Source organism: Mobula hypostoma, chromosome 16 (assembly GCF_963921235.1).
Source record: "Mobula hypostoma chromosome 16, sMobHyp1.1, whole genome shotgun sequence".
NCBI classification, from domain to species: domain Eukaryota; kingdom Metazoa; phylum Chordata; class Chondrichthyes; order Myliobatiformes; family Myliobatidae; genus Mobula; species Mobula hypostoma.
The window spans coordinates 46621584-46642094 of NC_086112.1; the positions used below are offsets into that span (position 1 = coordinate 46621584).

General features: G+C 38.7%; 1 protein-coding gene across 3 annotated transcripts in view; it reads right to left on the reverse strand.

Moving 5' to 3' along the window:
- LOC134357377 (dual specificity protein phosphatase CDC14A-like) overlaps positions 1-20511 on the reverse strand; it is a 104107-nt gene that overhangs the window by 79780 nt on the left and 3816 nt on the right. For 2 of the 3 annotated variants that reach the window (XR_010020610.1, XM_063068874.1), the window contains exons 2-3: positions 3284-3374; positions 2700-2775 (exon numbers count right to left, since the gene is read on the reverse strand). Coding sequence is in view for 2 of the 3 variants with exons in the window: in XM_063068874.1 (XP_062924944.1) it covers positions 2700-2775; positions 3284-3374 (167 nt within the window). In the remaining variant the exon portion in view is untranslated. Of the gene's footprint in view, positions 1-2699; positions 2776-3283; positions 3375-3646; positions 3970-20511 lie in introns of those variants that run through there. The other variant, XM_063068875.1, reaches the window with a different exon arrangement.

A 20511-nucleotide genomic window follows, 5' to 3' on the forward strand; every position in this document is an offset into this window, starting at 1 on the left:
AGAATACATTCCCATGAAGCTGGCAAATCAATTTTCAAATAGACTGATCTACAAAGAATCTTGTGTCTCTGATGCGTGAAACAATTCAAATGCTCGTCATGATTTCTGTAACAATTATACACAACAAATCATGGGCGCTACAGTATCAATACTTGCAAAAGATACAATTGCAGGAAGAACTGATTTGGATTTGCAAGTTTTCATTATAAATATTTATAATGAAATTGCCAATGGAAACACAAGAATAAAACGAAGACAGTTTTTTTTAGATGGATGATTGATATTTACACCTCCATGACCAGATGCTAGATCCTTTACTTCTCTTTTTTTCAAGATTAACTTTGTCATACGTACATTGAAATATACAGTGAAAGTGTGTGTGTCGGACCAGCACAGTCTGAGAATATGCTCAAGCTAGCCCGCAAGTGTTGCCATGCTTCTGATGCCAACTTAGCACGCCCATTTAATAACTCTCACCGGTATGTCTTTCGAATGTGGGAGGAAACCTACATGGTCACAGGGAGAACATACAAACTCCCCATAGGACAGCGGTGGGAATTGAACTCCTGGTGCTGTAAAGCATCGTGCTAGCTGCTAAGCTACCACATCACCTCCTCACATCCTACTGAGGCACTCACCTCACCTCAAAAATTATGAGCCTGAACCCCATATACAATGTCACAGGAGTTCAGTGAATCTATCTTACATTGAACTAAGATATCACAGCTTCACAAATGTTGATTAAAGTCCACATTCCAACACTCTATGGCTGAAATGTAATTTCCACAGAAAAAACACAGATTTTTTTTTGATAACCACTGCTCAGAACGAAAAAAAAAATTCAATTTTTGTTTCTGGAATACTTCATGCTAAGATTTATCTTGCAAATCTCTGCAGGAAGTCTCTTGAATTTGTACTTTGCATTGTCGAGGATCCCTCCCTTCCACCCCACAATCTCCTTGACCCTCTACCATCAAACAGGAGGTACTGTAGCATCAGGACAAGGACTGTTAGGATAGGAAACAGCTTCTTCCCCCAGGCCGTGAGACTACTGAGCTCCCTGCCACCACCCGGGTCCGATCATGTATGAAGTGAGAGTAGGATTATACTGTTTATTTTTGAACTTGTGTTGAAAAAGAACCAAGGCTAAATGTAAGTCTTCTGGAATATATGTAATTATTTGTTAATTTATTTGTGGTAGTAACACGTAATGCAGTGTATGTGAGTTATATGTACAGTTAATTGGACCATTGGTTAATTGGGGCAACTGTTTATTTGGGACAATTCGTAAAGAACAAAATAAAAATAAACAGGATTCCCTTTGTTTATTTGGGACACAATTCCACTTAATTTGTGCAGGAGACTGTTGCCGAACAGTTTCTAACTACCACTGGACCAGTGCATTTGCACGGCCATTAGACACCTCTTTGTGCTTAGAACGTCGTCGTCGTAGCTATCCCTCGAGGTCGAGGATGATGGTCTTAGAATGATCAGTTTTTTAAAAGGCATGAGTTGCTTGTGTTTGCGTTCAAAAAGCAGTGATTTTTTTTCACTGATATTTGATGAGAAATAAGCAGCAAGACAAGTTGGAACTGTTTGGCTCACCACAGTTTCAAGCATTCAGGCTTGGAGATGCCAGAAATGGCCGGGAGTGAAATTGAAATGATTTTACTACTTCAACAAGTTAAGAATTACGAAAGTATCTACAATCGTCCTAAATGTTACAATTAAAATGCAGATTTGGAGGATGCAATCGTCAACAGCACTGTATGAAGGCATTATCTATACTAGATGTCTACTGATTTTATTCATTAACAGTCAAAGAACACAGCAGATGAATACCTTTGTCAATAACTATTATGAACTAATACACAGCTTTATAATAATCTAGTGGTATTGGGAGTGTTCCAGTTTGTTCTGTACTTCACTTAACTACTTAAATGTTACTCAGTTAAACGGCAGTTTGTCTTTTTTTTCCTTTCGACAATTTCCATGAAACTTCGGTTAATTAGGGCAGTCACTTAATTGGGCCAAAATGTACTGTCCCAATGTGTTCAAATTAACCGGAATCCACTGACTGTGTTGTGCACCTTGATCTGGAAGAATGTTGTTTCATTTGGCAGCGTATGGTTGAATGACAATAAATCTGAACTTGAACATTATTTTCCTAGTTCCGCAATCATCTGGATACAGCATCTCCAGGATTAAGGAAGAATTACGTTTCTAGAAAATTATCTATGCCATGATATTCCATAATATAACCCCCTTTTTACTCCAGTTGAACCCCATGTTACAAGTGGAGCTGTGTTCCTCCAATGGTCTACAGACAACGATATTCTGAGTGTTGTTAGAAGCAGAAGAGAAAAGGGTTGTTTCTTTTAATTATTATAAATTGATGTTACATTGTTCACTGAAGTACAAGTATCTTGACTGTTACAAAGAAAATCCCTTAAATGGCCTCCTGCTGTGAACCAATTTACATTCTTGTCCCCACTAACAGTTCAGTTATCTGTATACATTTTAAAATGAAAATGCCTTAATTCAATGAGCAATTTTTCTCGTGGATCTAAATGTTTTTGATAGTTTGTGAATTAACTGAAATGCGTGCCATAATGCCGGGCGCATAGCTTACTGAAATAAGAGCTCTCCACTTTTCTAGTATTTTGTTTAGAAACACTTTTGAACCGAAAAATATTTACCTTAAGTTTTTTGTTTAGCTTGCAGCAGTATCTGTACAACATGGCCATGTTCAGAGGTCCAAAATCTGCATAGAAACTAGAAAACAAACACGGACATTCAAAAAAAAGGCAGGTAAATAGTTAAATTAATTTCTAAAGGAACTTTATTCATTATACATATACACACACACAAAGTAAGAATAGTGTAACAAAAACCCCTTTACGTTTATAGCCTTTATACTACTGTAAAGTGTTAAATCACGATGGCATTATGACTAAATACTTCATTGCATCCTAACAATGGACAAGGTGGGCCACACCACTTTGAAAATGTAATGACCATTAAGCTTAACCAGATGCATGAATCCAGCTTGCATTAAAAAAATGACAGTTCATTTCATTACTGAAACAGAAATCTTCAACGTACTACTGTAATTTTAAAACATTTCCGCTTGTATTTAAACTTTTAACAAAACATCGACTTGGCGGTCATCAAGAATTGGTCTAACAAATCTAGAGACGAGCAGGAGTAACTAAATAGGTTGTGGGACACATTTACAAAAGTTTACCGAAAATTAAACGTGAGATGTCTAAAATTAACTCACTTTTCATACACAAGTTCATCATCAACGCTAAAATAGTGCGTGTTCGCGGTGTTTTTGGGTTTATGTCGCAGAATAGCAAAATACAGACGATCTGAAACACAAACATTAAAAATATAATAAATACAATTTCCCGTGATGGCTTAGGGATCCCACCATTGTAAGTGCATGTCCCCCCCCCCTCCCAAGTAGAGTGTAGGCAGTCGTTCAGACGCATTGCGATAGGCTGCTGCCAAACTCCCGGCCATTTAAAATTTAAAACCGCCACACCTTAAATGTTTCGTCGAGTTTACAGAGAGTTCATGGTGGCAGAAAAGTCAATCCAACATATTTAAAACTATATCAAACTATAGAATAATTTCCCACCTTTTATAAACTCTGCCGCATTAAGAAGCTCCTCTCCATCCGCCATTCCCCAATTTCGAGAGAGAGAGAAAAAAAACCGAAACAAAACTCAAGAAAAGCTACTGACTGTGTTCAAATCCCGTCAGACGAGCTCAAAAAAAGAGGAAAACGGTGATAATACACAAGGAACTCGTCCAAGGTCAACATTGATAGTACTTCATCCTATAGGATAAAAATGCAACACAATCTGTCGTAGTTCAGGGGGGAAAAGATAAAAGCCAGGTATTTGGTTAAAATCGCCCCATCAACGTTGAAGTCCAAAAGTCAAACTGTTTTTACACTCCTTCCTGTCAATCAGTGGTGAGCCCGCCCCTGTTTGGGGGAAGTGTCATCTGATTGACACTTGATTGCAACAGTGTATGAACTCCTGAGCCCTGATGGTTGCCAAAGGAAACCATATTTCGTCACCAATCCGGTCTGCCTTCGTTCTGTTAGCTCTGCGAGCCCCAGCGGCTGCACCCACAACGCCGGGCAAGTTCCCTGTGGGGTGTGCAAAGGGAACGTGAAGCATTTAACCCGTTTTATTTTAAACAGATTGCAACATCAGAATTGACGATTAAAGCCTGTTCACATTTAACAACAATTGGCCTTAGAGAAGCGACAAAATTGTTGGCTGAAGGTGAAGGGTTGTCTTTCAAGTTGAGGGAATTTATAAAGTGCCATGCCTATGGTTCAATACTGGAATCACTGCCAATTTTTTTTATATATTAATCTCCCGAGAATGAATACGCAGAACATAAATTCAACATTTACAAAGTATAAAACCTTTTGAAAACATCAACATTGTTATAGGCCTCTTGAGTTTGCTCTAATATTAAGTAAAATCAAGGACGTTCCACTATTCTTATTCCCTTAGATTGTCTAAGTGTCCTGAAATCTATTGTTCAATATTGAGTATATTCAGTTACTTTCTAAGTTGCTGGTGAATGCAGCAGGCCAGGCAGCATCTCTAGGAAGATGTTCAAATCTCTTTCTAGCTCTTCTTTCAGTTAGTCCTGACGAAGGGTCTTGGCCCAAAACGTCGACTGTCCCTCTTCCTAGAGATGCTGCCTGGCCTTCTGCGTTCACCAGCAACTTTGGTGTGTGTTGCTTGAAACTCCAGCATCTGCAGAATTCCTCGTGTTTGCATCCAAAGAGTGTATAATCGCCTATACTCACTGTTGTATAGCAATTAGATTGCTTAGTTCTAGACCCCCTAAAATTTGATGATCTACCAACGTTCTCAATGCCAATGAGTAAATGCCAATTCTTGCCCTTCTTTCCTTTATAAGGCAACCTCCCCATTCCAGGAGGCACTCAGCAGGCCATGCAGCATCTATGGAAAAGAGTAAGTAGTCGGTTTCAGGCCAAGATCCTGCTGAAAAGTCTCTGCCCGAAACATTGACTATTTGCTCTTTTCCATGGACGTTGCCTGGACTGCTGAGTTCCTCTAGTATTTTGTGTGTGTTGTTAAGTGGAAGCAGTGCAGCCTACATTCAAAATGAGAATGTTCTTTGCTGGGGAAACCAAAATAATACATGGTGATTGAGGTGTAGTGTAGCCAAAGCACTGTATAGATATAGCAAAATGTCCTTTCTCTTATACTTCAGTCCCTTATAATAAAGGCCAAAATATGATTCATGTTCTTAATTGCTGTACTTTTGTTAACTTTTTGTTTTGCATGCTGGCACTCCCACATGCCTCTATAGATCCACATTTCTCAGTGTTGCTGCTTGCATTTCATGTCTAATGGCTTACATGCGTGGGTATGAACTAATTAAGATAATTTATATTGGAAACTTTGCAATCTAGGCACAAAGGACCCAATTAACTTTAACACTTGAGTTTCAGATTGGATGCAGCGTACTAAAATATTGGACGATGAAAAATAGCCTTAGTTCAAGATCTGGAAGCTGCCAACAAAGTAATAATTGGAAACAAATAGGACACTTTATTAGCTATTTCCTTAACCTAATAAAGTGGCCACTGTATGTCCATGGTCTTCTGTTACTGCAGCCCATCCATTTCAAGGCTCAACATGTATGTTCAGAGGTGCTCTTCTGCACACCACTGTTGTAACGCATGGTTATGAGAGTTTTTGTCACCTTCCTATCAACTCGAACCAGTTTGGCCGTTCTCTAAGCTCTCATTAACAAGGCATTTTCACCTACAAAACTCCTGTTCACAATGTTCTTTTTTTGGTTTTTCACACCATTCTCTGTAAGTTCTAAAGACTGTTGAGCATGGAAATCACAGGGGATCTGCAGTTTCTGAAATACTCAAACCAGCCCGTCTGGCACCAACAATCATTCCATGGTCAAAGTCGCGTAGATCACGTTTCTTTCCCCCATTCTGATGTTCGGTCTGAACAACAACTGAACCACTTGGCCATGTTTTCATGCATTTATGCATTGAGCTGGCTGATTAGATATTGCATTAACGAGTAGGTATACCGGTGTACCACTGAGTGTATAATCCAGTGAAGAACAAAGGGTCAACAGCTTGTTACCTTGAACATTTTTGTCACTGCTTTGGTGAGGTCTTTTAATTCTAAAGAGCACAATATAATTGTGTCTTTGAGTTATGTATCATTTAACTTTAACTGAGTGAAGTATCAAGAAATTTTGAAAATAAGTGGTAGTGTTCTCAAATCACAGCTCTAACAAGCAAAACAAAATCAAGCTTGTGATAGGATCACCATGGGATAAACTCAGGTTAGGACATCCAAAAATATTAAATAATTACAAGGAAGTCCAATATACATTGTATAATACAAGTCCAATTTGTGAAATACTATTACAAAAGTATATATAAAAATTATAAAAGGTAAAATGTCAGAGGATTTACTGGATTCCTATATTTAAATTGAACTAAACCAGTCTAGGGAACTGCAGACCAATTAACTTAACATCAGCAATAGAAAAGATAATGGAATTATTGCTCAGAGTTTAATAGAAAGAAACATTGAAACTTAAATTATGTTAGGGAGTTAGAATAAATCTATAAAGTGATTGTGTTTAGCCAAGATGCTTTGATCCTATAGAGTATAATCAGAAATGGCAGATACAGAAATAACATATTTGTTATTTTAAAACACTGTCGTTAATATAACATATAGTAGACACTTAAAGTTAAGAAAGAATTAGTTTGGATACGAGTAATGAAATAGCAAAAAATTAATACCAAACTCTAAATAAAGTCATGGAGTTGAAGGTATTATGTCTAATAAAAGGTAAGGACATGGTATTCCTTTAAAATTGCTGTTGGAACAACTAGTATAAATATTTGGAATTAGGAATCAAAATATCAAAATCTGCAGACTGTACCAATTTGTAAAATTTGTGGGAAAGGGGGAAGTTGGAGTATAATTCATACAGAGGAGGATTGCAGTAAATTACAGGAAACATAGAACATAGAATAGTACAGCACAGTACAGGCCCTTCGGCCCACAATGTTGTGCCGACCCTCAAACCCTGCCTCCCATATAAGCCACCACCTTAAATTCCTCTATATACCTGTCTAGTAGTCTCTTAAACTTCACTAGTGTATCTGCCTCCACCACTGACACAGGCAGTGCATTCCACGCACCAACCACTCTCTGAGTGAAAAACCTTCCTCTAATATCCCCCTTGAACTTCCCACCCCTTACCTTAAAGCCATGTCCTCTTGTATTGAGCAGTGGTGCCCTGGGGAAGAGGCGCTGGCTATCCACTCTATCTATTCCTCTTATTATCTTGTACACCTCTATCATGTCTCCTCTCATCCTCCTTCTCTCCAAAGAGTAAAGCCCTAGCTCCCTTAATCTCTGATCATAATGCATACTCTCTAAACCAGGCAGCATCCTGGTAAATCTCCTCTCTGCCCTTTCCAATGCTTCCACATCCTTCCTATAGTGAGGTGACCAGAACTGGACATAATACTCCAAGTGTGGCCTAACCAGAGTTTTATAGAGCTGCATCATTACATTGCGACTCTTAAACTCTATCCCTCAACTTATGAAAGCTAACACCCTAAAAGCTTTCTTAACTACCCTATCCACCTGTGAGGCAACTTTCAGGGATCTATGGACATGTACCCCCAGATCCCTCTGCTCCTCCACACTACCAAGTATCCTGCCATTTACTTTGTACTCTGCCTTGGAGTTTGTCCTTCCAAAGTGTACCACCTCACACTTCTCCGGGTTGAACTCCATCTGCCACTTCTCAGCCCACTTCTGCATCCTATCAATGTCTCTCTGCAATCTTTGACAATCCTCTACACTATCTACAACACCACCAACCTTTGTGTCGTCTGCAAACTTGCCAACCCACCCTTCTACCCCCACATCCAGGTCGTTAATAAAAATCATGAAAAGTAAAGGTCCCAGAACAGATCTTTGTGGGACCCCACTAGTCACAATCCTCCAATCTGAATGTACTCCCTCCACCATGACCCTCTGCCTTCTGCAGGCAAGCCATTAATAAATTTGGATAGTGGGTGATAATAGGACATGATCTTAAATTTAGGTAGGTGTTACATATTACATTTCAGTATTTGGAATAAGGAAGCCACATTGCTCCTTTTAAAAATAAGTATGTGAATACAGGTGTGAAAATTAGCCATGATCACAGTGAATGCCGGTGCTGGCTCGAAGGGCCGAATGGCCTACTCCTGCACCTATTGTCTATTGAATGGGTAGAGAAGCAACAAGTGAGGTGATGGATGCAAACGCACTAAACAAAATGCAGCATTTGAAGGCCATTTTAAAAGATAATAGAATTTAAAAGTAATGATGTGCAGAACATTAACTTGCCATCTTGAACTACTACGAAGTCTTTTTCTTTATACTCTTTTCAAAACTTGTAGTACTAGACTTTTAAGAAAATCGATAAATTCATCTAGCTCTTTTCTGTTCAGTACTAGGTGATTTGATAGTGGGCTCAGATAGATAGAGAGGTGCTTCCACTTGTGGGGAGTTCAAATACAAATACAGCATTAATAATGAATCTAATAGGACATTGTATTTAAATCTCTTTAAAATAGCTAGAAATTTTAAATAAAAATAGTAAATGTTGGGGCTACTCAGAAAATTATATTGGCTGTACAATTAGAGCTTTGAAATAACAGAAATACAACAAACCGGTTTTCTGGCAAATAAAATTAAATGGACAGCCGGAGAGATTAACTGCAGCTGACCAACACTGCAGTGTTTGCCCTGTGAAAATGTGGTCTTTCTGAAGGCACTAACTTCCAGTTGAATGAAGTAATTAGAAAAATATGGTACGCTTATTCAGAAAAAGTAAAAAGGCAAGCAGCTAAATATATTATGAACAATCATACTGTGATTTTAAGGGAATTATTAATTTAAGGCTGCAATACCAATTTAATGATCAGTACGACTGGATCATAAAAAAGCTGCATTATTTGCACATGTTATATATTAATTGTCAGCCCTATTTAAATCTGTTCAAGGCTTCATTTTTTTTGTCACTTTATGAATTTGTCTCAGCTCTGTCAAGTTCCTTCCACCCCAGAGCTTGCTTGTTCCTTTTATGTACATGTGTATCGAAGGACACAGACTTTACAGGCCCTTAAACACTGATGGTTATTCTGAGTATAGTATTAATGAATGGCATAATAGCAATAAAGCTGCTGCGTCACAGCTCTAGTGACTGGGTTTGACCTAGACTTCCAGTGCCATCTGCAGAGTTTGCACATGCTGTCTGTGTCAGTGTAAGTTTCTTGTACGTGCTCTGATTTTCTCCTGCATTCCAAAATCCAAAATTTACAGTCGGGTAGGTGATTAGACCTAAATAAATTGCCCCTTGTGTGCTGACTTAATGGTAGAATCTGGAGGTTTTGAGGGGAATGTGGGGATAATAAAATGGCTTGTGAATGATTAATGTAAAAATGAGCATTTTATAGTTCACATGGACTAAGGAGGGCCAAAGAGTCTGTTTCCAGGCTATATGTCTCTGTCAAATTGTAAAATTAGTGTTGAATTATTTAACTTCTCAATAAATAGACTTTTACAGTGCATTATTGTCTTCTACTTGCTCCTCTATTTAAAATTTACAAATTCCTTTTCAGCGTTCGGTATGTTACACAAAATATATTATTTCTAGTTTTCCAGAATGACACCAACAATAGCCTCATGGTAGCTGGAATAATGCCGAAGAACAAAATACACACAAAACATTCATTTATTGATAACATACACATACAGATGAGGAGCATCATCTTCCATAGAAAATTAGTTTGTTGTCATGTATAATATACCTGTATGTTCAAAAATATAATGACCAACAATATAAAATTCAGATGTGTACCTTATGGTAACAGCTTTGGCTGTTTGTCACTGGTTAGAGGTTATAAATTGAAATCATATGCCAGAGACACAGGCTTAAAGTCTAGGCTGAGACTCCAGTACTTTTCTGTGCTACCCAGTCTGAGATCTATTTTATAAATGAGGTATTAAACTTAGACTCTTTCTATTTAAAGCAAATGTTAAATGACTATTTTGATGGAAAATACGGGGATTCTTGTGGTGTTCTAGTCAAAACTTGTCTCAATAAGCATCACAAGAATTAAATATTTGATAAATTGCACATTGATATTTGTGGGATCCAGTTGTGTGGAAATTTGCAACTAGGTTGCTCCTGCAAAGCTTTATTGACTACAGTGCTCTCTACATGTTGATGTTTTAGAAGTTGCTAAAAAAGCTTTGAATTTACTTTAACAATGTTGTGAATATCAGAAATGGGTCACACTATTGAAGCCATCTGTTCAACTCATCACCATTTTCACTCATAGGGTAGGACAACAAAATTTTAAAGCTTCTAAAGTCAAAATTTAAAATACTTTCGAACACAATATGGTTAGAATTCCTTACATGTATTCTAATTCTTCTAATGAGGCCATTCTGAGACAATTCATTGTTTTTTTCTATTTTTGAAAACTCTCAATTTGTTGAATATAATTTTGCTTGCTTTAAAAGTGAGATTAGTGGTTTGGGCAGTGAAAAAATATTTACGACAAAAAAAATAGCTTAACTTTTTAGGATGGTGAAGAAAATGTATGTGGTAATGAATATTTATCAAATCAATCTGCTTCTCCTCCTCCAAAACCACTACAAATTCACATTCTTTCAAGATTGTTTTATGTCATTTCCAGTACACAAGTGTAAAGGAAAACAAAATAATTGTTACTCCAGACCCAATACAGCACAAAAAACACGAGATCAAATAACACAAAAATTTAAAAAGCACAATAAATATAAATGCATAAGAATAGCTTATATATAGTGGGTGGAGGTGTTGATCAGCCTTACTTATTGGGTAAGTAACTGTTTCTGATTCTGATGATAATGCAGCGGATGCTAAGTAGCCTCCTCCATAATGGGAGTGGGACAAACAGTTTATGATCAGGGTTGGTGGGATCCTTCATGATCGTACTGGCCCCTTTCGGGGTGGGTGTGTGTGTCTTTGATGGCGGATAGGCTGGTGCTGGTGAAACATTGGGGAGTTTGGACTACCCATTACAGCAGCTTCCTGTCTGCCGCAGTGCAGTTTCCATACCATGCAGTGATGCAGCATGTTAGGATGCTCACCACCGCTCATTTGTAGAAGGACGTGAGTGTAGATGTGCATAGTCCAGCTCTCTTCTGCCTCCTCAGACAGCAGAAGCATGGTGAGCTTTCCTGATTGTGTAGGATGAGTTCTAAAATTGTGAAAATTCACTCTATGGTCCGCTTATCTACAAAGACTCTGCTATCAAAGTCATGGTCGAGGTATAACATTGGCATGTATCAACATTTGGGTTATTCTTAATGCTGATCAGCAGCAATGTTCTAAATAGACAGCGGCTCAATACAAACCAGAACTTAATTAGTATTTAATTCTGCTAAGTCAGCAGCATTCTGAAAGTAACACTATTGTCACTGCTAACAGATCTTATCTAAATATACTGTAAATGGATTGAAACCTTGTAGAGACAATGATGGGTTAAAACAGTGGATAACCATAAGATATGTATATTTTACAATCATCGCAAGATTAATTGTATACTATTCTTTATTCTTTTGTTCCCTCTATTTTATAATTTTTTTAATATTCCTAATTCTGTCCATTTTATGCTATTGATTCTAAGAACATATTCTCACTGTGTAATAGCCCACACTTTGTAGAAAATTTTTGGCACAGTGGGAGAAGTGCTATCAGATTATTTTGGTTTGGGAACCTTTCCAGTAACTTCTGCAGGACCCGAGGTCCAATACACTGGGGCTACTCAGTGGCGTTTACGAGCACAGTTTAAACACCATGTAATTGTCAAGTGTGTGAAGGAAATTATCAAGAAAGTCAGGGACTGGGGTTGGAGAAAGGGGCCAGGATGAAAAGATACCCTATAGTCCACATTACACCTTGGAGAGTTGGGTTGGGGGCAGAATCATTGGCAATGGATTGGGGGGTTGCCCAAAAATAAGGTTATTGAGTGGCAAGTTTAGTAGGGGAAGGTGCTAAGTTTAAAAAATGGGGGGTGGAGGCTGTGGCAGGCGTTGCTAGAAGGGAAAGAAAGTAGTAAGAACGGGAAACACCCACTCTACATTACACAGCTTGTGAATAAATATGACATTGATTTAGCTTATAAACATTGCTTGATGGCGGACACCTCACATAATATTCCTTCAAGATGAGCTATTTATGAACGTAAGATTAGAAGTCACAGGAGCAGAATTAGGCCATTCAGCCCATCAAGTCTGCTTCACCATTCCATCCTGCTGATCCTGGATCCCACTCAACCCCATACACTTGCCTTCTTGCCATATCCTTTGATGCCCCGAACATACCAAGAACAACTCTGGGTGAAATTATTGGGGAAAATGCCCAAATAGAGTTGTGGATTCTAGTGTGAAATAGTTTTCAACAAAATGCAGTTTTTTTTAATACAGTGCGTCAACAGAGTTGTTGTTCAGAAGGAGTCACTCTGCATTGTTTTATATCATTATTATATCGAAATCTGTTCAAGTAACTAAAGTATATCCTCACTTCAAATGTGCATTTTCTCCATTGTTTCAGCCTGCTCTTATCCCATTAAATTCTGTTCTTTCCAAGTTGACCCCATCCTTTCTCAAATAAGCCATTTCTTTTTCATTGACATCCATGACTCTTTTGGATTCCCTCCACCACTTCAACAGTTTTCAATTCCATGGTTCATTTTAACCATGGTCGTACAATCCCTGTATATCTCTATCCCACACCAAGTGGGCAGAGGGCCCTCTGCTTCTTCTGTGAATGGAGGCTTCCCCTCCACCAACCACGATAGTCATTCACTTGACTGAACCTTTCTTCACATTAAACAACCTCTCAAACTACACTCACTTTCTTCAGAATGAAAGGTATTGCTATAAGCACTCACATTGGCCCACGTTGCACGTCTTTCTGTGGGATATGTGGGACAGCCTTTCAGCCCTACATGCTGAAGGTCCACTCCCTTTACTCTTTTCCAAGTGCATCAGTGACTGCATTAGCATTGCTTCCTGCACAGTAGATTCGGTTAATTGGGACACATCAGGACCAGTACACTTTGGCCCAGTTAAGCAGCTGCCCCAATTAGCTGAAGCATTTTGTAAATAGTTAAAAACGTACAAAAAAAACTACAATTTAATTGAGTAACAAATTATGTATTTAAATGAAACAAAGAACAAATTAGAACACAACAATACTACTACAGTACTATAAAACGCTAGTTCCTAATGGTTATCTTTGGAGGATTTCATCCAGTGTACTCTGCTGTGTTCTTTTGATGGACTGTAAATGAACATATTAACATCTAATGCAGATAATGGAGTGCCTTCATAAAATGCCTTCAACAATTGTATCCTCTAAATCTTCTTTTTCATTGTAACATTCAAGATGATTGGCAATACCTTTAAATTCCTAACCTGTTGAAGTAAGAAAAATGTTTCATTTTCACTCAAGCCTTTTCTGGGATCTCCACGCCTGAATGATTGAAACTGCAGTAAGCAAAATAGTTCCAAATTGTCTTGCTGCTTATTTCTCATCAAATATCAGTGACAAAGATCATTGTTTTTAAATGCAAATGCATGCAACAAATGCAATTTAAAACTATTCACTCTAATCGCGGTATAGTATCCAACGGCCACACGTGCACACAACTAATGCGAGTTAGAAACTTCAACAATAGTCTGCTGACCTAGTTAATTAGCATATTGTCCCAAGGAATCCAGCTAATTTCTTGATTAGTTTTTGTTCTTTTAAGGGTTGCCCCAAATAAGCATCTGCCCTGATTAGCTGATGGTCCAATTAACCCAAGCCCACTGTGCTTGAAAATTTCACCACTTCTGCTGCCGATCTCCTCCCTACTCTCCCCTTGGTATGGTTCAAGTTTGACCCTTTCCCCTTCCCTTAGTGGATCTATTTCATGAGACAGATGAACCAGAACATCTATTACAAGACTGCAGACTTCCTCTGTTATCTTGACTGTACTTCCCAACTGTAATGACTGTTGTCTTCTCCCATCTATTCCATTACATTCGCTCCACTGATGAGATATTCTATACGGATGCCTCTGAAAAGTCATCTTTCTTTCTGAAACGTGTCTTTCTCTCTATCATGGTGGACAGGGCTCTTCACAGCATTTCATCTGTTTCCCACATTTCTGCTCATTTACCTTCATTTCCTACATTGAGCAAGAACAGAGTTCCCCATTTATTGCCTTCCACTCCACCAGCCTCTGCAATCAAAGGATTATGCTTCTCAATTTCGGATGGCTTCCACAAAATTCCAACACCAAACATCATATTCACAACTCTTTGAGCATTTTGAAGGCATCATTTTCTTCCTGATTCTATAAACGGCTCTTCTGTCCCCATCAATTACTCCCCAACTAATGGCATTTTTCCATGCAATCACAGGAGATGCACCTCTTTCCTTCCTACCATCCAGGGACCTAAACCATCTTTCTATAAGAAACAGCCACTCTCTTCTAGCTGTTTGCAATGTGGCCTCCTACACTGGAGAAGCCAAACATAGATTAAGTGAATATTTTACCCCAACACCCATATTTTAGTCAGCAGCTGAGACCCTGAACTTTCAGCTGCCTACCACTTTAATTCCCCATTTCAATCCTACTCTACAGCCTTGTGTGTTGTTACAATGTGGCAAATGCAAGCTTAATGAACAGCACCTAGTCTTCAGTTTGGGCAGATTGAAGCTTTTTGGGCTCAATATCAAATTCTCCAAGTGAGTTAAGTAACTCACTTTTTCTTCGTTATTGTGTCAGCAATGACCAATTTTTGCTTCAGTTTAATTTTATTCTATTTGATAAGCCAGGCCTGTTGGGGCATGAGCAAGAAACTAACATAATCTGATCCTAATTGCCATACTAATTACAGCAATAACTTACATGGTGTCACTTGGTAGCTGGGATATTCCACCATGTTCTACCTATTCTTTCCCAATCTCTCTTGCTACCTAAAACTAAACTGCTTCCTACTTTTCTCAATTCTGATAAAGGGTCCTAGATTTGAAACAATTTTTCTGGGCAGCCAGAAAAATACATTTAAAGTGACTAATTGAACAATCTCCAGGGCAATCCTGACTATGAGTGTTCAGTAGTGAGGATGTGCCACACCCAAAGCATGAATCTTGCCCTTTCAAATGCCGGCTGTCCTAGTAGGCATTTCCACTATTTTCTAATATATTTTCGAATCCGGCTTTATTTTTGGCCTTTTTTTTTCTCTCTCAGGTAACACCTGTACTACATTCAGACTAAAAGTAGCAGAGAGATCTTCCATTTTAAGATGGCACTGCTGAAGGCAAGTGACAACATACTGGTGGTTACCAACATAAGGAATACAGCTAAATACTTTATTAATAACCCTTTTCCAGTTTAAAAAAATACTATGGTTAATAATCACCGCAAACAATGAAGAGGTGAAGGCAAGGCTGAGTTGAGCATGTGTGGTGCACAGCAAAGCCAAGGCGAGGTCAAGACAAATCCGAAGCAAAGTTGGAATGAGGTCGAGGCATGTTCGAGGCCTGTCCACCTAAATCGAGGGTGAAGTTTGACTGATCTAAGCACCAGGCCGATTTGGAAAGTTTGGGTACAGGCTGAAATGTGGTGGCAGGGTCCAAGCCCAGGGGTCACGTATCGATGCACAGGGCCCGGTCCTAGAGCGAGGAACAGCCTGATGATCAGACGACTTAAACGCTGGACCAGATAGATTGAGAAGGCAGGGTGTTGGGACCGGAGATGAGGATCGGGTGGGTTCTGCTTGCTGCTTTGTGATATTTACTCTGCTTTTCGCTGCACTGAGGCTGAGGCCTGCTTCGGCTTCTCTGGGCTTCATGTCTGAGGACTCGCTATAGGTCGAAATGCGATTTGCTTACTTTTATTGCTTGCTTTTTTATTTGCTTTTTTTCCCCATCTGCACATTGGGTGCTTGTCGTTCTTCTTTTTATGGGTTCTTTGGGGTTTCTTTGTTTAGTGGCCGCCTGTATGGAGAAGAGTCTATAACGCACACATACTTTGATAATAAATGTACTTTGAACTTTGAAATCTAAAGGCATACTCCATTCTGACTGAAGAAGGAAATCCCAGAAAATTCCTTTGGTTTCAGATCAATACTATCGACATCAATACTGAAATCAGGTGATAGAAGCATTATCAGAAATGTTTTAGTCACAAATAATAGCTATTCTCTGTATCTGAAAGTGTGTCTTTTAGGCAGCTCTCATTGATGAAATGATCAAAATGATCAAGTACTGGGAGTTAAAAGCAAATGGTGTCCTCTATTATTGTAACCATAGTACAATCAAATGTATTATTGCAATTAGACTGGTATAATTCAATTACATATTAAACAATTTCAGATATAAACAGATACTCAACTGTTATTTAGGTTCTCTGTAAAATGATGTGCTAAGCAAAGTATGGACAGAAAGTGCTAAACATCTTAAAGCCTAATTGTTCCTTAAAATCCAATTTGCACAATATGTTTAGGGTGGTAGTTCAAATAAATTGGAGATGAGTGTATCAATACATTAGAAATGTTTAAATATCTTAATTTCAAATATGAAGTCATCAATTGTTATTTCTACAGAGATATTGACTGAGGATAAAATTGGTCACAACCTTTGAGTTCTATTTCCCATGGTTCTACAACATCACTGAATGACAGTGCTGACTCAGATAATTCAAAGCTGTGCCTTTGTACCAAATCTTGTCTCAATCTTTGTTGCTGCAATACTTCACCTTTCCTCTAACACTAGAGTGGAGTTAATCCAAAAGTTGAGTGGAAATCTGTTTGATGTTTGTGTCTCTGTTTCAGAACTCAGATCACTACTTTATCTGTCAAGTTACTTACTTAGTCCAAAAAAATTGTTGATTATTTCACCAAAGCGTACTGCCATGTTTACTTTCTAATTAGCAATAATGCCCCTTATACTAAGTATCCTGGAGGAAAGGGTGTTTCACCAAATCGTCTGCACATGCCTACTGAGATCCATACCTCAGGAGTCACTTTTCAGCAAGGACAGAAATGGATGACAAAATTCACCACAGTCTCAAATTATTCCACTAACGAAGAAGAAGCGTGTTTTGTAGCCCAAGATCTCAAACCTTAATACCAAGCTTAAAGTCTACTGAGCAGCAGTGGATCTTCTCCTATGCAGCCTGTTGAATATTCAGAGTGTGGACTACATACCACAGGCATCTTGAAGCACTGGAGAAGCATGCTGTTGTGGATTCTCTGTATTCACAGACAGGTGTGCACTCCAGTAGTAGCCCCCCTTCTCAGTGAATACCCTAAGCACAGAATGACTGATAAGGGTAGTTGGGTTGGGGGAGGACTCTTCCAAATGCCTGTTGTTAAATTGTACACTGTTTCAAGCTCTAACATGGCATTGATTTCTAGGAGGACAGGAAAAAAAAACACTTCAGAGATGTCCTCTAAGTCTCCTTGAAAAGGTAACATCGAATATTACATCACAGTACAGGCCCCTTGGCCCACGATGTTGTGCTGACCAACATTCTCATTAACTCTGGTCCATGTCCACTCAAACCAGCAAAGAAGCTTTCAGAGAGGCAATAGTTCCTCTGATGTGGAAAGAGCAGATAACCATCATAACTTGGTCACCTCATCAAACCTTACCTGCCCCATCTGTGGCAGAGGAAACCTCGACATCTCAGAACCTAGAGATTAAAGTGGAAGCACCTTGCAGTGTTATAGGTATCTTTAAATGGAAGTAGTGTTTGCTTTAGGAAAGCAAAACTACATTTTGAGATAGAAAATAAGCATGGTAATTAGTGAAATTTTTCTAGTTAACCTAGAATTTACAATGATCTGACCAATTACAACATATGACCTGGAGGGGCATTCTCAGATTAGGGTTTGAGTTAATAAAGGTTTATATTAAAAAAAAACACATCCTTGTGAGAATAACATGATAATATACTCTGAAGATAGTTTTGTTAGAAAATTATTATGCAGTATTCTCATTAGTGTGTGTCTTGTACTCAAGTGATTATAAGGTAACATGATGAATTGAATGGAGAGTGGTTTAAATAAAGTAGATTAAAAAAGAATTGTCCATTTGGTGAAATTAGCAGGAAACACATTCAGGCAGAAAAGAGGATAAGGAAGAATTATACACATCTAGAGTTCAGTACAAGGTTTCTCCACCTCATTAAAGTAATTCAAAAGAGTCATCGGGTTAATAATTTAGGGTTGTATACAGCACCCTCTAATGGTGTACTACCTACTGCCAATTCAAAGCAGCATTGCAATCGCAGTATGGTCAATGAATAAAGAATATAAACAGGCATGGTACCCTTCATCTGATAGTTTTGTTCAAAATTGATAAACAATAGGTTACGCATTATGTGATGTGTGGTATATTTGATACTCGTGACAGCATGTAACACAAGGTTCCTAAATTAGGACCTATGCCCTTGAAGGTAATCGACTGGCATGGTTGCAGATTTGGATAATGGGCAAAAAATGGAGACGCTGGTCTTTTTGAGGTTGGGAAGGTGGATCTAGTAAAGGTACCACTGCTCACAGCCTCCCAAATAATATCTGAGCTTTCTGATGATACAAAGCTGGTGATGGCATGAGTTGTGAGTAGACTTCAGGAGGAAACAGACAGCCTAAGTGAATGGGTGGGAACATGGCAGATGGAATATAATATAACATAAACAGTCAAAGAGTCATAGAGAATTACACTATGAAAATGTGTCCCTTGACCCACTGTGTCCATGCCAATCATCAAGTAACTATCCACACTAATCCCACCTTCTGCTCTTGCCCACAGCCCTTAATACCCTGGCACTTCAAGGCTCATCTAAATGCTTTTGCAAAATCAAAATGAGTCGCAGGTTTAATATCACTGGCATATGCCATGAAATCTGTTGTTTGTGGCAGCAGTATAATAAATTACATAAACAGTGTAAAATGAGAAAGGAAAAAAATACTGAGGAAACGTCCATTCAGAAATCCGATGGTGGATGGAAAGAAGCTGTTAATAAAATGCTGAGTGTGTGTCTTCAGGCTCCTGTACTCGCTCCTTGATTGTAGCAATGAGAAGAGGACATGTACTGGGTGAAGGGGATCCTTAACGATGGATGTTGCCTTTTTAAATGTTGTAAGTATCTATTTCCATCACCGTTTAGGTAGAACTTTCCAGATTTCAATTGCTCTTTTGGTGCAGTAACAAAATCTTCAAACCTCCTTTAAATATCTTACCCCTTACCTTAAACCCATGTCTGCCGCAAGGGGAAGGTTTTTTTTTACTATGGCCCTCATAACTTTGTATACCTCAGACAAGTCCCTTTTCAGTTTCTCTGCTCCAAGTATAATAAATCAATTCTATCCAGTTTCTCTTTGTAGATGAATCAGTTCATTACAGGCTTCCCATCAAAAAGACAACTTCCAATCTTCTACTTCCTATCACTAAACTGATTTCAGATGCAGTTTGCAAAAATGTCATGAATGCCATGGGTTCTTACATTTTGTCCAGTCTTTTGTCCTTATCAAATGCTGAATTAAGTAAATTAATTCCATCAAATGCACTGCACTCATTGACATATCGAGTCACCCCTTGCAAAACATTGGTCACACAGGATTTCCCCTTAACCAAGGTATGCTTTCACTGATCCATCCCCACTTCTTCAAGTGCAAATTAATCCTAACCTTTGGAATTTTTTTCCCCGGTACTTTCCCTTCTTCTGATGTTGGACTCAGTAGCCCTGTAATGACCAGTCTTATCCCTGCTGCTCATATTGAATAACAATACCACATTTGCTGTCCTCCAGTCATCCTGCACCTCTCCTGTGGCCAGAGAAGATTAAAAAATTTATGTCAGAGCTCCAGCAGTCTCCTCCCATGCTTTTTATGACAGTCTGAGATACATCTCCATGGGCCCTAGGGATTTCATTTAACCACGTTTAAGCTTACTAAAACATCTAATGCTTTTTCCTTCCTATGGTAGTTTATCCTAGTATTTCTCAGTCTCTCTACCAGAACTCCACTGCCCTTTTCCATAGCGCAAAATATAAAACACAGAACCATGGACATAGAAGAGTACAGCTTAGGAACAGGCCTTTTGGTCTACAATGCTGTGCTGATCTAACTACATTAGTAATCAATTGCCCAATGTCTTGTGGTCTTTGCTAAATAAGTTAATCCATTCCAGTTGCTCAATGTTCATATCCTTCCATTTCCTGCACATTCATGGGCTTGCCTGAGCCTTTTGAGTGCCTCTGTCATATCCGCCACCACCACCATCCCTAGCAGAACATTCCAAGTACCCACCACTCACAGTTTTTAAAAAAACTTGTCCCTCGGA